General features: G+C 50.5%; 1 protein-coding gene across 4 annotated transcripts in view; it reads left to right on the forward strand.

Annotated features, from left to right (window-relative positions):
• PRUNE1 (prune exopolyphosphatase 1) overlaps positions 1 to 13,713 on the forward strand; it is a 113,166-nt gene that overhangs the window by 85,662 nt on the left and 13,791 nt on the right. For 2 of the 4 annotated variants that reach the window (XM_082202267.1, XM_082202268.1), the window contains exons 2-6: positions 4,972 to 5,079; positions 5,371 to 5,475; positions 7,219 to 7,424; positions 9,431 to 9,615; positions 12,577 to 12,735. In XM_082202267.1, coding sequence (XP_082058393.1) covers positions 4,972 to 5,079; positions 5,371 to 5,475; positions 7,219 to 7,424; positions 9,431 to 9,615; positions 12,577 to 12,735 — 763 coding nt within the window. Of the gene's footprint in view, positions 1 to 3,058; positions 3,242 to 4,971; positions 5,080 to 5,370; positions 5,476 to 7,218; positions 7,425 to 9,430; positions 9,616 to 12,576; positions 12,736 to 13,713 lie in introns of those variants that run through there. The other 2 variants (XM_082202266.1, XM_082202269.1) reach the window with 2 other exon arrangements.

Genomic DNA, 13,713 nt, shown 5'->3' on the forward strand with positions numbered 1-13,713 from the left:
TAAGCGGAAAAGTCCTCCCTTTGCACTCTCTCTGAATCTTGAGCAAACGCCGTCCTGGTTTGCTGAGGCAGAGCTTTCTCGCTTCGCCACCAGGCTCTGTCCAAACCCACAGATAGGGTGATAAATCACCTCGTGTCCTGAATCAGCAGACTTCCTGCCCCATCAGCAGATATCTGATTGCCACTGTTTGCAGTGCACCCTCGTTTTATATAAATTCAATAAATAATAATAATAATTTCCTGACCTGTCTCCCTTAGCCCGACAAACTTTAATAGAGGGAGTTTGCGTCTATGAAAATTTCCTTCCTTTTCTTTAGCTAGAGAGGTTGCTTTTAATGGGAAAATATGTCTGTGGTTGATTTTGGTTTCCCTCAAGTTTTTCGTTTCCCCCCCAATCCTAAGCTCAGTTCTCCACATTTCTATGTCAGTTTGCAATTAAAAAAAGAAACCTTCAGAAAAGAATATTCAGTGCTTCAGTAATAATAAATGGTTTTGCCTAAGAGACACATTTTTGCCATTATGCTGAAGACACACATTTTTGCAAAGCCGTGTTTCCATTTCTCGAACTTGGGTCCCCAGCTGTTGCTGGACTACAGCTCCCATCATCCCTAGCTAGCAGGACCAGTGGTCAGGGATGATGGGGGGTGTAGTCCAACGACAGCTGGGGACCCAAGTTCAAGAAACGCCATGGAACAGGCGAGAAACGCCATGGAACACACTCACAAATTAGAACGGGCATCTAAAACAAGCTGGGTAAAGGTAAAGGTACCCCTGCCGTGTCCGACTCTAGGGTTGTGCGCGCATCTCACTTAAGAGGCCGAGGGCCAGCGCTGTCGGGAGACACTTCCGGGTCACGTGGCCAGCGTGACGAAGCTGCTCTGGCGAGCCAGCACCAGCGCAGCGCACTGAAACACTGTTTACCTTCCCGCTATAAAGCGGTACCTATTTATCTACTTGCACTTTGACGTGCTTCCGAACTGCTAGGTGGGCAGGAGCTGGGACCGAAAGACGGGAGCTCACCCCGCCGCGGGGATTCGAACCGCCGACCATGCAATCGGCAAGCCCTAGGCGCTGAGGTTTTACCCACAGTGCTACCCGCGTCCCAGCGCCACCCGCGTACCTTAAGCTGCTTAGCCCCAAGTTCCTGCATTTATTTCACTGATACACATTCTCTGGGTGCATCTCTGTGAACATGACTTGGCCAAAGCACTGCATTGCAAAACCCGGAGAGCTGTTGCTACTATTTTTAATCCTGTTAGTGGAGAGTGTTATTAAATCACCAGGACTACCCAAGTGATCTTTTCATGCTTCCTTTTTTCTTCTTCTCGTGGTGGGGGCAACAGAAAAGTTACAGAAAAGAGACACTAGGTATCTGAACCCATCATCCACCACAACGGCTGCACCCCAGGGCTCAAAATTCACCTGGCGCCTTTTGCTACTGACGCGGGTCCAAATGCGACTACAGTCATACCTCAGATTATAGCCGCTTCAGGTTGCATTTTTTTGGGTTGCGGACCACCAAAACCCGGAAGTACTGGAACAGGTTACTTCCGGGTTTTGCCAGTCGCGCATGCGCAGAAGCGCTAAATTGAGCTTTGCGTATGCGCAGAAGCGCCGAATCGCAACCCGCATGTGAGCAGACGTGGGTTGTGAATGCTGCAGGTTGCGAACGCGCATCCCGCATGGATCATGTTCGCAACCCGAGCGTCCACTGTACGTGGAGATTTCTGGGCGCTAGGTTGGCAACTGCAGTTTAAAAACCTCTGCCTTAGTCCATTGTGCGCCTAGCTTCTATATCTAAGTTTCTAACCCCGCTGCACCAAGATCTGAGGTGACTGTGCCTCTGTATTCAGGGTGCGAGCCGTGGGGAAAGAGAGGGCCGTGTTCCTCGCACCCTCCCTTCAGGCTTTTTGGAGGCATCCGATTGGCCATGGTGAGAAATAAGATGCTGAACTTGTTGTTGTTGTTGTTGTTGTTTAGTCGTTTAGTCGTGTCCTCCTCTTCGTGACCCCCTGGACCAGAGCACACCAGGCACTCCTGTCTTCCACTACCTCCTGCAGTTTGGTCAAACTCATGCTGGTCGCTTCGAGAACACTGTCCCACCATCTCATCCTCTGTCGTCCCCTTCTCCTTGTGCCCTCCATCTTTCCCAGCATCAGGGTCTTTTCCAGGGAGTCTTCTCTTCTCATGAGGTGGCCAAAGTCTTGGAGCCTCAGCTTCAGGATCTGTCCTTCCAGTGAGCACTCAGGGCTCGTTTCCTTCAGAATGGAGAGGTTGGATCTTCTTGCAGTCCATGGGACTCTCAAGAGTCTCCTCCAGCACCATAATTCAAAAGCATCAATTCTTCGGCGATCAGCCTTTATGGTCCAGCTCTCACTTCCATACATCACTACAGTGGTACCTTGGGTTAAGTACGGTACTTAATTCGTTCTGGAGGTCCGTTCGTAGCCTGAAACTGTTCTTAACCTGAAGAACCACTTTAGCTAATGGGGCCTCCTGTTGCCACCGTGCCACCAGAGCACGATTTCTTTTCTCATCCTGAAGCAAAGTTCTTAACCCGAGGTAATATTTCTGGGTTAGTGGAGTCTGTAACCTGATGCGTATGTAACATGAAGCGTATGTAACCCGAGGTACCACTGTACTGGGAAAACCATAGCTTTAACAATACAGACCTTTGTCAGCAAGGTGATGTCTCTACATCAGCCTATATGGGCTGCAATAACACTGGACTAATGTGCTTTGAGAGAGAGATCTTCTTCTAAAGGCCACCCGTTTCTCCAAGGCCCTCGAGCAATGTTCTGCACAAAGTGCTGACGCCTATCTCTCCTGTTTGGTTTCTTTTTTTAAAAACCACTCTCTCCCTCCTCGATTTTAATTTCCCTTTTTGCATCTCGACCATCTGCGGCTGTTTTCTCTGCCCCCACCCTAGCCACAGCCTCACGCTTTCAAGGCTGCTCCCAGGAGGAAATCAGGTTTACCTTGGGCCGCCTTATCTCTTGGAGTGCTTTAGCAAATGGGCCGTGGCGTTTCGCAGTAGCCAGGAAACGGCGCCTGGTGCTTCTTAGGTTGTGCATATGAGAGAAACCTTTCAAGGACTCCCCAGCGGCCAGGGAAATGGGCTTAAACCGGGAAAGCTTCTGCAAAGCGCTTGCCGGCTTCTCACCCCAAATGCACCTCACATCAGCCTTGTGTGTATTTGTGGTCACCCCTTGCAATTGGATTCGAACCTTATATTCGGAAAGGTACATGGTATAGGCCTCCACTGTGGTACAGTCTCCTCGGAAGATAAAGAAGGCGAATTGCCTCGTTTGCTTTTATTATTTATTGCACTGATATTCCACCTTTTTCTCCAAGGATTTATCAGCTACTTTAAAATGAGGTTTTTAAATTGGTTTTTTTCTCCCGCCCACCCCCTTCTATTATGTTTTTACTGTGATTTTATTGGTGTTAGCTGCCTTGAGCCCGGCTTTGGCCGGGCAGAGCGGGGTATAAATAAAATTTATTTATATTTATTATTATTAAGGAGCACAAGGTGGCTGGCGTGGTTCTCCCTCTCCGCACAGAACCCCACAACAACTGTGAAGTGGGTTAGGCCGAGAGGGATAGTACCATATTTTTCGCTCTATAAGACGCACCAGACCACAAGACGCACCTAGTTTTTGGAGGAGGAAAACAAGAAAAAAAATATTCTGAATCTCAGAAGCCAGAACAGCAAGAGGGATCGCTGCGCAGCGAAAGCAGCGATCCCTCTTGCTGTTCTGGCTTCTGGGATAGCTGCGCGGCCTGCATTCGCTCTATAAGACGCACACACATTTCCCCTTAATTTTTAGGGGGGGAAAGTGAGTCTTATAGAGCAAAAAAATATGGTATATTGGCTCACATCTGGCTTCATGGCTGCGTGGGGGGATTGGACCCCTGGTCTCCCAGGTCCTAGTCTGACACGCTAACCCCTACACTACACGGATGAGCTTCCCTTCATTTTGTTCCCCTTTCCCCGCCTTAATTTAAGAGTGTAAGGTGCTTCATGGCAGAGACTGGTTTGTGTTGGTGGTATTCCCATCTCTTATTTTAGACTCTGCTCTTCAGCAGGAAAGCGTCCCAGAGCAGTAAGCAAGACAGCGACCGCCTTCAGATTTGACCATCTTAAAAGGCGTAACACGAAAGGAAAACAAGGATGGGAAAGGAGGAGGAAAACACAAAGACTGGGGCACTGGGGTGCCGGGAGCAACCGCAATGCAAAAATGTAGATCTGTGTAAATAATAAACGATAAAATAATGCTTGCACAATTGGCAAAAGGTTTTGCGTTCGTAATAGTGGGGTGTCCGTGTCAGAGTTGTGACCCTTTTAAAAATTATCGGTGGGGGCAGGAAGGGAAGGAATATGCTAGGCAGAGAGAGAGAAAGAAACTACAGTGGTGCTTTGCAAGACGAAAAGAATCCGTTCTGTGATTCTCTTCGTCTAGCGGTTTTTTCGTCTTGCGAAGCAAGCCCATTGACGGATTAGCGGATTAGCGCTATTAGCGGCTTTTAGCGGCTTATCGTCTTATCGGATCAGCTGACAAGCGGCTTAGCAGCTTAGAAAAAGGGGGGGGAGGAAAAAAACCCCGCAGGAACTCGCAAGACATTTTCGTCTTGCGAAGCAAGCCCATAGGAGATTCGTTTTGCGAAGCACCTCCAAAATGGAAAACTCTTTCGTCTGGCGAGTTTTCCGTCTTGCGGGGCACCACTGTAAGGCAAAATAATCCTGGGAACTGTAGCTCACTCCTCACAAAGGCGCAGCGCCCACGAATCTTACCAAACTACAGTTCCCAGAATTCATTTGAAAGGTGTGTGTTTTCAATGCCTGTTGTGTATGCGGCCTTAACCCCTGAGTTTTCACAACCGAGTGGGAGATTTTAACCCTGCCCTCGCTAACGGGAGGTCGACCCTTGTCCTAGCACCCAGCGCTGAAAGGCTACAACTTTCGTTGTAGGTCCTCAAGAACAACCCCCTTTGCCCCCGAATCCACAGGCGCTCTCGTCCTCCAGAAACCGTCTTCCGTCCGAGGAGCAGGCCTGTGGCTGCACAGGCTTCTCTGGGCGTAAGTAGAGCGCTGGCAGGCAAATGGTAAACCCAGGCCTCTCGTTCCTGGGCTCGATCCACAAGCCACCCGTTTGTCCCTGTTTGCAAAACGTGTAGACGTAGGAAGCAGCCTTGAGTTGGACCCTTCTTCCATCTCGCTCAAGCTTGTCTGCACGGACTGGCAGCATCTCTCCAGGGTTTCAGGCAAGAGTCTCTCCCAGCCCTACCTGGGAATGGACCTGCTCCAGGGAAAGCTGTCGTTCAACCTCTACGTTTCCTCCCCAATTTCTTCTTTGTTTTTATTTGGTAGGATCACGTCCGGAGGAACCAGGAGGTCCATGTGGTGATGGGGAACGAGGCCTGCGACCTGGACTCCATGGTGTCTGCTTTGGCCCTCGCTTACTTCTTTGCAAAGGTCGGTCATCTGCTTCCACCCTTTGGAGCATTTCCCTTTGCCCCTTTTGAAGAGCCATTTTTGCTGCCTTTCCACGGTTGGTTCCGCAGTTCTGCGTTTGCCTGCGAGGCTGGCGTGGGGCCGGCGAGGTCCTCACCATGTGGCTGCTCTGGGCTCAGAGTGCTCTGGACTGGATTTGGTGTGGATTGTGTAAGAAAAGACTGAGAACAGGGAAGGACATTGCCAGCGGCGTAGCGTGAGTTGTCAGCACCCGGGGCAACGCAAGTATTTTGCGCCCCCTAACCCGGGGCAAGGCAAGTAATTTGCGCCCCCCCCTAACCCCTAACCTGCGAGTTGCCGCTGGCGCTGCCGCCCAAACGACGCCGCTTGCCCGGAGGAGGAGGGGGGCAGAGAGGCGAGGAAAATGCAACAGCCCAGCAGCTGCAGCAGCAGCGGCGGAGGCGGGGCTGTGAGGAGGGGCTGCCTGGCGCGTCCTCCGCGGCGAGCGCTGAGAGCCGCTGCCTGCCGGGCGCCTTCAGCCCGGACGCGCGCACGGCTCGCCGGTTCCGCGAGACATGCGGCTCCGCTACAGCCTGCGCCCGAGGCTCTTCGGCGACTCCGGAGGCAGCGAGCGCGCGCCCCCAGATGTTGCGCCCGGTGCGGCCGGCACCCCTGGCACCCCCCACGCTACGCCACTGGACATTGCCCCTCAGTCGCTCAACATTTTCTTTCTTCCTTTTTTAAAAAAATATTTTTTTTAAAAAAAATCATTTTATTGAACATGTAACAAGACAAACAGAGTATTCCAGCAATTCAACAAAAGTAAAAGTAAATACTGTACAGTGGTACCTCGGGTTATAGACGCTTCAGGTTACAGACTCCGCTAACCCAGAAATAGTACCTCGGGTTAAGAACTTTGCTTCAGGATGAGAACAGAAATCGTGCTCTGGCAGCGCGGTGGCAGCGGGAGGCCTCATGAGCTAAAGTGGTGCTTCAAGTTAAGAACAGTTTCAGGTTAAAAATGGACCTCTGGAACGAATTAAGTACTTAACCCGAGGTACCACCATAACACCATTGAGTATGGTCAGGTATAAGGGAGAAGACAAAAGATATAAATACAGTGGTACCTCAGGTTACAGACGCTTCAGGTTACAGATGCTTCAGGTTACAGACCCCACTAACCCAGAAATAGTACCTCGGGTTAAGAACTTTGCTTCAGAATGAGAACAGAAATTGGACGGTGGCACTGTGGCGGCAGTGGGAGGCCCCATTACCTAAAGTGGTGCCTCAGGTTAAGACCAGTTTCAGGTTAAGAATGAACCTCCAGAACGAATTAAGTTCTTAACCCGAGGTACCAGTGTGTGTGTGTGTGTGTGTGTGTGTGTGTGTGTGTATAAATTACATTACCTGTTTATGCCTTATCTTGGAATATTTCTCAATTGCCTCTTTTGCACAGGTTCTTCGTAATACTTTTCTTTATACCTTTCGTCTCCTTGCTTTATACCCCAACACTTCCTGATCTATGTACCTTCATGACTGATGCCGGGCTTTGCCCATGCAGTTTTGGGACTGTTTTTTATATCCTTAAGGACTAGAAGCCTGCTTATTCCCCCCCCACACACACAAAATGAGGGTTTGAGGCCATCCAATTCCACAGAGACATCTACAAGGCTCTTATTGGTACTCAGTGACTGGGTAACGTGAGCAACTTTATCCGTGTAACAGAGACCTGGATTTTAATGTATCGTTCCCTGTGCCCCACAGACCACCCCGGACTCGAAGGCAGCCTTCATCCCGGTGCTGAACATCCCCCGCTCAGAATTCCCTCTGCGCACAGAGAGCACCTTCCTCCTCAAAGAGCAGTGCATCGCGGAGAGTTCGCTCATCTTCCGGGATGAGATTGACCTTGCCACCCTGAAGCAGGCAGGCCTCCTTTCACTGACGCTGGTTGACCACCACGTCCTGCCAAGGTCAGTGGAGAGGGTTGTTGCTGTTGTTGTTCAGTCGTTTAGTCGTGTCCGCCTCTTCGTGACCCCCTGGACCAGAGCACGCCAGGCACTCCTGTCTTCCACTGCCTCCCGCAGTTTGGTCAAACTCATGCTGGAAGCTTCGAGAACACTGTCCAACCACCTCGTCCTCCGTCGTCCCCTTCTCCTTGCGCCCTCCATCTTTCCCAACATCTGGGTCTTTTCCAGGGAGTCTTCTCTTCTCATGAGGTGGCCAAAGTCTTGGAGCCTCAGCTTCACGATCTGTCCTTCCAGTGAGCACTCAGGGCTGATTTCCTTCAGAATGGAGAGGTCTGATCTTCTTGCAGTCCATGGGACTCTCAAGAGTCTCCTCCAGCACCATAATTCAAAAGCATCCATTCTTCAGCAATCAGCCTTCTTTATGGTCCAGCTCTCACATCACGACTGGGAAAACCAGAGCTTTAACTATACGGACCTTTGTTGGCAAGGTGATGTCTCTGCTTTTTAAGATGCTGTCTAGGTAGGGGAGAGGGTAGGGCACCTGTCAGGGAACTGCCATCGGAGCCAGAGGGGGAGGGAGGGCTCCAGAGGGATTCCGGAGAGCGTCCCAGGAGGGAGAGAAGCAGCACATGTTCTGGGGAAGGAAATCAGCGTAACACCAGTGGAGAAGGGGGGCAGATGGGGGAATCGGCGAGGTGGCTCCAAGACTCTTCGCCGGGAACCAGTGGGGAGAGCACGAGTCCTCCGATGCCCACACCCTCCCTGCGCAGGAGACTTCCGCGCAGGGAGGCTAGGCGGAGACTAAGCGTCAAAGAGCTTCTTTGCTGGAAGAAGTTCAAGAAACACCCAGCGATTGAGACAGTCACGGGCGCGTGGCTGTCCAGACAGAAAGGGTTCATTCAGGCAACCAGCCAAGGGTGGCATTGATTTACACACAAGCAACCCCTAGAACCATTACAGCACCCAAAGGACTTGATTGTGAGAGGAGAGTCTCTTGAGCTATGGGTTGCCAGCCTTTTTAAGGCCACTGTGGGTGCATTAGCATTTTTGAACCGCACCCCAATTTTGTGGCTTCTCCATCCCCTTTGCCCAGATCAGCACCCCACAAGAGACAGAAAGAGAAAGGGCGCGTAGGCACGTGCACACACATATACATCACTTTCCCAAGGGATCTGGGTAAAATCTGGAGCCGGTGGAATTAATCGGATGCCTTGAAAAGCACATAGAGCTGAAGGAGGAATTGAGAAAGAGCGTCACTCTTCCAACTTTGTCCTTCAGCAGTGTGTGATTTTTGTGGCCAAGGGGGTAGTGAGGGAGCTCAGAGGCTTTGTGGGTGCCAGGGAAACCCCACAGCTGTCCCCTAGCCCTTATGCTTAAAGGTAAAGGGACCCCGGACCATTAGGTCCAGTCGTGGCCGACTCTGGGGTTGGGCACTCATCTCGCTTTAGTGGCCGAGGGAGCCGGCGTACAGCTTCCGGGTCATGTGGCCAGCAGGACTAAGCCGCTTCTGGCGAACCAGAGCAGCGCACGGAAACGCCGTTTACCTTCCCGCCGGAGTGGTACCTATTTATCTACTTGCACTTTGGCATGCTTTCGAACTGCTAGGTTGGCAGGAGCAGGGACCGAGCAACGGGAGCTCACCCCATCGCGGGGATTCGAACCGCCGACCTTCTGATCGGCAAGCCCTAGGCTCTGTGATTTAGACCACAGCGTCACCCACGCTTAGAACAACTCAGTTGGCCAACAGACCCATGCAATTATGGTTTGGGGATAGATGCAGTTGCAGCACATGGACGCACATGGCCTGGCCCCTCCCTCAGCAAACACCTCCCCCTACTGGCCTAGTGGTGCACCTGCAAGCATGCCCAGTGGCGCCCCAGCTTTGACTCAGGCGGTGAGAGCCACGTTCTCAGGACGGGATGCGCAGCGAGCAAAGCTGAAATGTCTTTCAGTATCTGCTCATGCTGCGGTGCGTATATTGACACTGCTACGTCTCCCCTGTTTTGCAGTGGGGATGCGGGGCTGGAGGAGGCGGTTGTTGAGGTGATCGACCACCGGCCCCTGGAGCGGGATCGGGGCCCTCCCTGCAGAGTCACGGCAGAGCCGGTGGGTTCGTGCGCCACGCTGGTGACGGAGAGGATCCTGCAGAGCCCGGCGCAGGTTTTGGACAGGCAGACAGCAGCTCTCTTGCACGGTGAGGACTAGCGGCTTGCAGCGACGTGTGGGGAAGTGGTTGCTTGTTAAAAAACCAACAATACCGCAGGCAAATGCTGGCAGGTGGGGAATCCGTAGCCCTGCAGAGCAGCGGTGGGCAACATGGCGCCCTCTAGATTTTTGGGGCTCCCTCCTGAAAAGAGGATTGGATAAATTCATGGCAGAGAAGGCTGACAATGGATTCCATGGTCTGGGGCAGCAATGCCTCTGAATACCTGTTGCTGGAAAGTGCAGGAGGGGAGAGAGCTCAGATCTTCCTTTCGCCTTCTGTTTGGCCATTGGCTTGAGCCGGCAGAGGTTTCTGTTCTTTTTATTATTATTTAAATTTTTTTTATTAAGATAATTCAACATTTATACATACATATTACAGATACACAAACAAACATACATTTCATACAATCCTTAAAAATATTCCTACATACCCACATTCAATCCCGCCCAGACCGTATTTTTCGCTCCATAAGACGTGTTGGTACTAAAGGGTTAAGAGGTAACAAGTTGCTCTAAGCACTGAGCAGCTGGAAGTCATTAAGCATCCAGGAATGTGAGTTAGTTTGTATAAATAGTCAGTTCACCCGTGTGTTTTCTCCCCCCCCCCCCGACCTGACTCGCAGACTCAGTTTGTGGCCATGGGCGTGTTTGCTAATATGAGTTAAGTTTAGAGTAAAGTTTTCTTTATGCCGGAGATAAAAGCATGTGTGCTTTATCGCCAGGGTTTTTCTTTTGTAAATAAAGTTTTTTTCCTGAGTTCCAAAGTGCTTGCTCCAGGATTCTTCATTGAAAGGTACTGACTCTCCTGCCTTCTTCAACCGCTGCACAAAATTCTCTGCTGAGATAAGATTTATGGCGTTGGAAGCGCACTGGACGTTTACGTAACATTAAACTAATTAAAGTTTAATGGACAAGACGCACTTTTTTCTTCCTAAAAATTTAGGGGAAATGTTTGTGCGTCTTATGGAGTGAATGCGTGGTCCCTGGAGTTGAATTGCCCAGCAGCGAAAAGCACATCATGCTCTTTTTTTTGAAAGAGGGAAGTGGGTCTTGAAACAAAGCCGCTGATCGTTTGCAATCGGGGAGTGAGATAAGGGACGCTAGAGATAAAGGAGGCTGCCTGGAGTGGGGGGGAGGTAAAGACAGCAAACTTGCAAAGGGGAGGGGGGGACAGGAAGACTAAAGCAGTAAGGAGAGAAATTAGAAGAAAAGGAGGATCAAAGAAACTGCTCCAGCTAAGGAAAATATACTACACTAAGGCAAAGAAGAGGGAAGGGGGTGTTGAAAGGAAACAGCTGATCAGTGGGATCAGAAGAGAGATAAGGGATGCTAGAGGAGGCTGCCTGGGAGGTGGGAGGTAAAAGCCCATGGATCCTCAGGATTTTTGCATTGGGTCACCCCAAATTCACCATCAGATCACACGTCTGTGGTCACAGCATGAACCACAAAAAATCATACATCCACTGTTTCATTCAGAATTTTTCTTCTTCTTGTTTTCCTCCTCTAAAAACTAGGTGCGTCTTATGGTCAGGTGCGTCTTATGGAGCGAAAAGTATGGTACTTCCTTTTCCCACCACCTTCCCTCACCCCACCCTGTGCTAGACTTCCAATCTACTCAATTGCAATTTCTTTCCATTTCTTTTACTTTCTTTCACACACTATTAAACCAACTTTCTACTTCTTTTTCTGTTACACATTGTTATCCATATTATTTGATATTTTAGTATTTATAGCGGAACTTGTTTATTCTCATAGGAGTTCTGGTTTTTCGATATGATTTTGCAAATATTCTTTGAACACCTTCCAGTCCTTGTCTATCTTCTCTTTTGAGATCCTTCCAATTTCTCCCATTGTTTTGGACATATTGTAATACTCCAATAATTTGGCAAGACACTCTGTTTTTGTCGGCATAATACCACTTTTCCAATTTTTCGCAATCAGTAGCCTTGTGGCTACTGTTGCATATACGGCAGATGTTTCTGATGTTCTGACAAATTTCTCCCGCACCTGTAGTTCTAGTTAAGGGAGCCAGCTTTGGAGCTGGACAGAATTCTTCTTCGGAGAGCAATCCTTTCAGCCTCGGTAGCTTGCTACTAAATCAGCAAGCGAATGACAACCTCTGAGCAGTTGTCTTCTAACCCAGGGGTTCCAAGAGTGGGTGTTTCCACCCCCTGGGGGGCCAGTAGGATTGCCTAAGGGTCACTAAGAAGCAATGGGGCGGCACGGGGGTGCTGGAGGTGTCACTGGCTCCCAGACTTTGAAAAACTGGCATCACTCAATCAGTTTTGCTGCGTAAGTTAAACTGAATAGTTCTAACTGGGTTTTGAATAAATGTGCAATTGATTGTTACTGTTTCCATTTTTGTTGTGTTGCTCTCCAGTGGGTTGTGCAAACCACTATTCTGCATAAAGCTTTTTAATAGGGATGGGTAGGGGGTAGAACCGGGACACGGGTGGTGCTGTGGGTTAAACCACAGAGCCTAGGACTTGCCGATCAGAAGGTCAGCAGTTCAAATCCCTGCGACGGCGTGAGCTCCTGTTGCTCGGTCCCTGCTCCTGCCAACCTAGCAGTTCGAAAGCACGCCCAAGTGCAAGTAGATAAATAGGTACCGCTCCGGCGGGAAGGTAAACAGCATTTCCGTGCGCTGCTCTGGTTCGCCAGAAGCGGCTTAGTCCTGCTGGCCACATGACCCGGAAGCTGTACGCTGGCTCCCTCGGCCAATAAAGCGAGATGAGCGCCGCAACCCCAGAGTCGGCCACGACTGGACCTAATGGTCAGGGGTCCCTTTACCTTTAGGGGGTAGAACCAAGGATGGGAGGTTGGCCCCCCAAAGTCTGGGAACCACCGTTCTCACCCTTCTCGTCTTTCAAACCTGCAAACGTAAAAGATTCTTTCCGGATTGGACTCTCGTGTGTCGCCTCTAGATCCTGGTTCTTACTTGACTCTGCAGGTACGATTGTTCTGGACTGTGTCAACATGTCCCCTGAAGCCGGCAAAGTGACCCCGAAGGACACCCATTACGCTTCCCTTTTGGAGTCGAAGTTCCCTGATCTGCCCTCAAGAAGCGTCATCTTTGAAGCCCTGCAGAGGGCCAAGTTTGATGTCTCAGGTATGAGCTGTCCTCCGTCCTCCTTAGTCTTGCCTCCTAAAGGATATTGCAGAGCCGGAATGGTTGAGAATGAGGGGAAAAGGTTTCTCTTCCTGTCTTGTAAAATTAAAACTTGGAGTCAACCATTGAAGCTGAATATTGGGAGATTGAGGGCAAGTGAAAGGAAGCCCTTCTTTGTGCCAGAGCAGAGTTAAACTCTGGAACTCCCTCCCACTGCTGGAGGCAAGGTGCTTCTGAATACAGTGGTACCTCTGGATGCGAATGGGATCCATTCCAGAGCCCCGTTCGCATCCTGAAGCCAACGCAACCCACGTCCGTGCATCTGCAGGTCACGATTCGCCGCTTCCGCGCATGCGCGTGACATCATTTTGAGCGTCTGCACATTCACGAGTGGCGAAACCCGAAAGTAACGGAGTGCGTTACTTCCGGGTTGCCGTGGAGCGCAACCCGAAAATATTCATCCCAAAGCTACTTAAACCCGAGGTATGACTGTACAGTGGTACAGTGGTACCTCGCAAGACGAATGCCTCGCAAGACAAAAAAACGCACAAGACGAAAGAGTTTTCCGTTTTTTGAGTCGTTCCGCAAGACGAATTTCCCTATGGGCTTGCTTCGCAAGACGAAACGTCTTGCGAGTTCTTGCGAGTTTGTTTCCTTTTTCTTAAAGCCGCTAAGCCGTTAATAGCCACCAAGCCGCTAAGCCGCTAATAGCCGTGCTTCGCAAGACGAAAAAACCACAAGATGAAGAGACTCACGGAACGGATTAATTTCATCTTGCGAGGCACTACTGTACCTCTGGTTGCGAACGGAATCTGTTCCAGAGGCCCGTTCGCAACATGAAAAGAGCGCAACCTGCAGTGGCGCGTCTGCGCACGCGCGGGTTGCGATTCGCCACTTCTGCGCATGCGCGTGACGTCATTTTGCACTTCTGCGAAACCCAGAAGCAACCCTTTCCGGTACTTCCGGGTCGCCGCGGGA

The sequence above is a fragment of the Podarcis vaucheri genome, assembly GCF_965113315.1.
Source record: "Podarcis vaucheri genome assembly, chromosome: 16".
Taxonomy (NCBI): Eukaryota; Metazoa; Chordata; class Lepidosauria; order Squamata; family Lacertidae; genus Podarcis; species Podarcis vaucheri.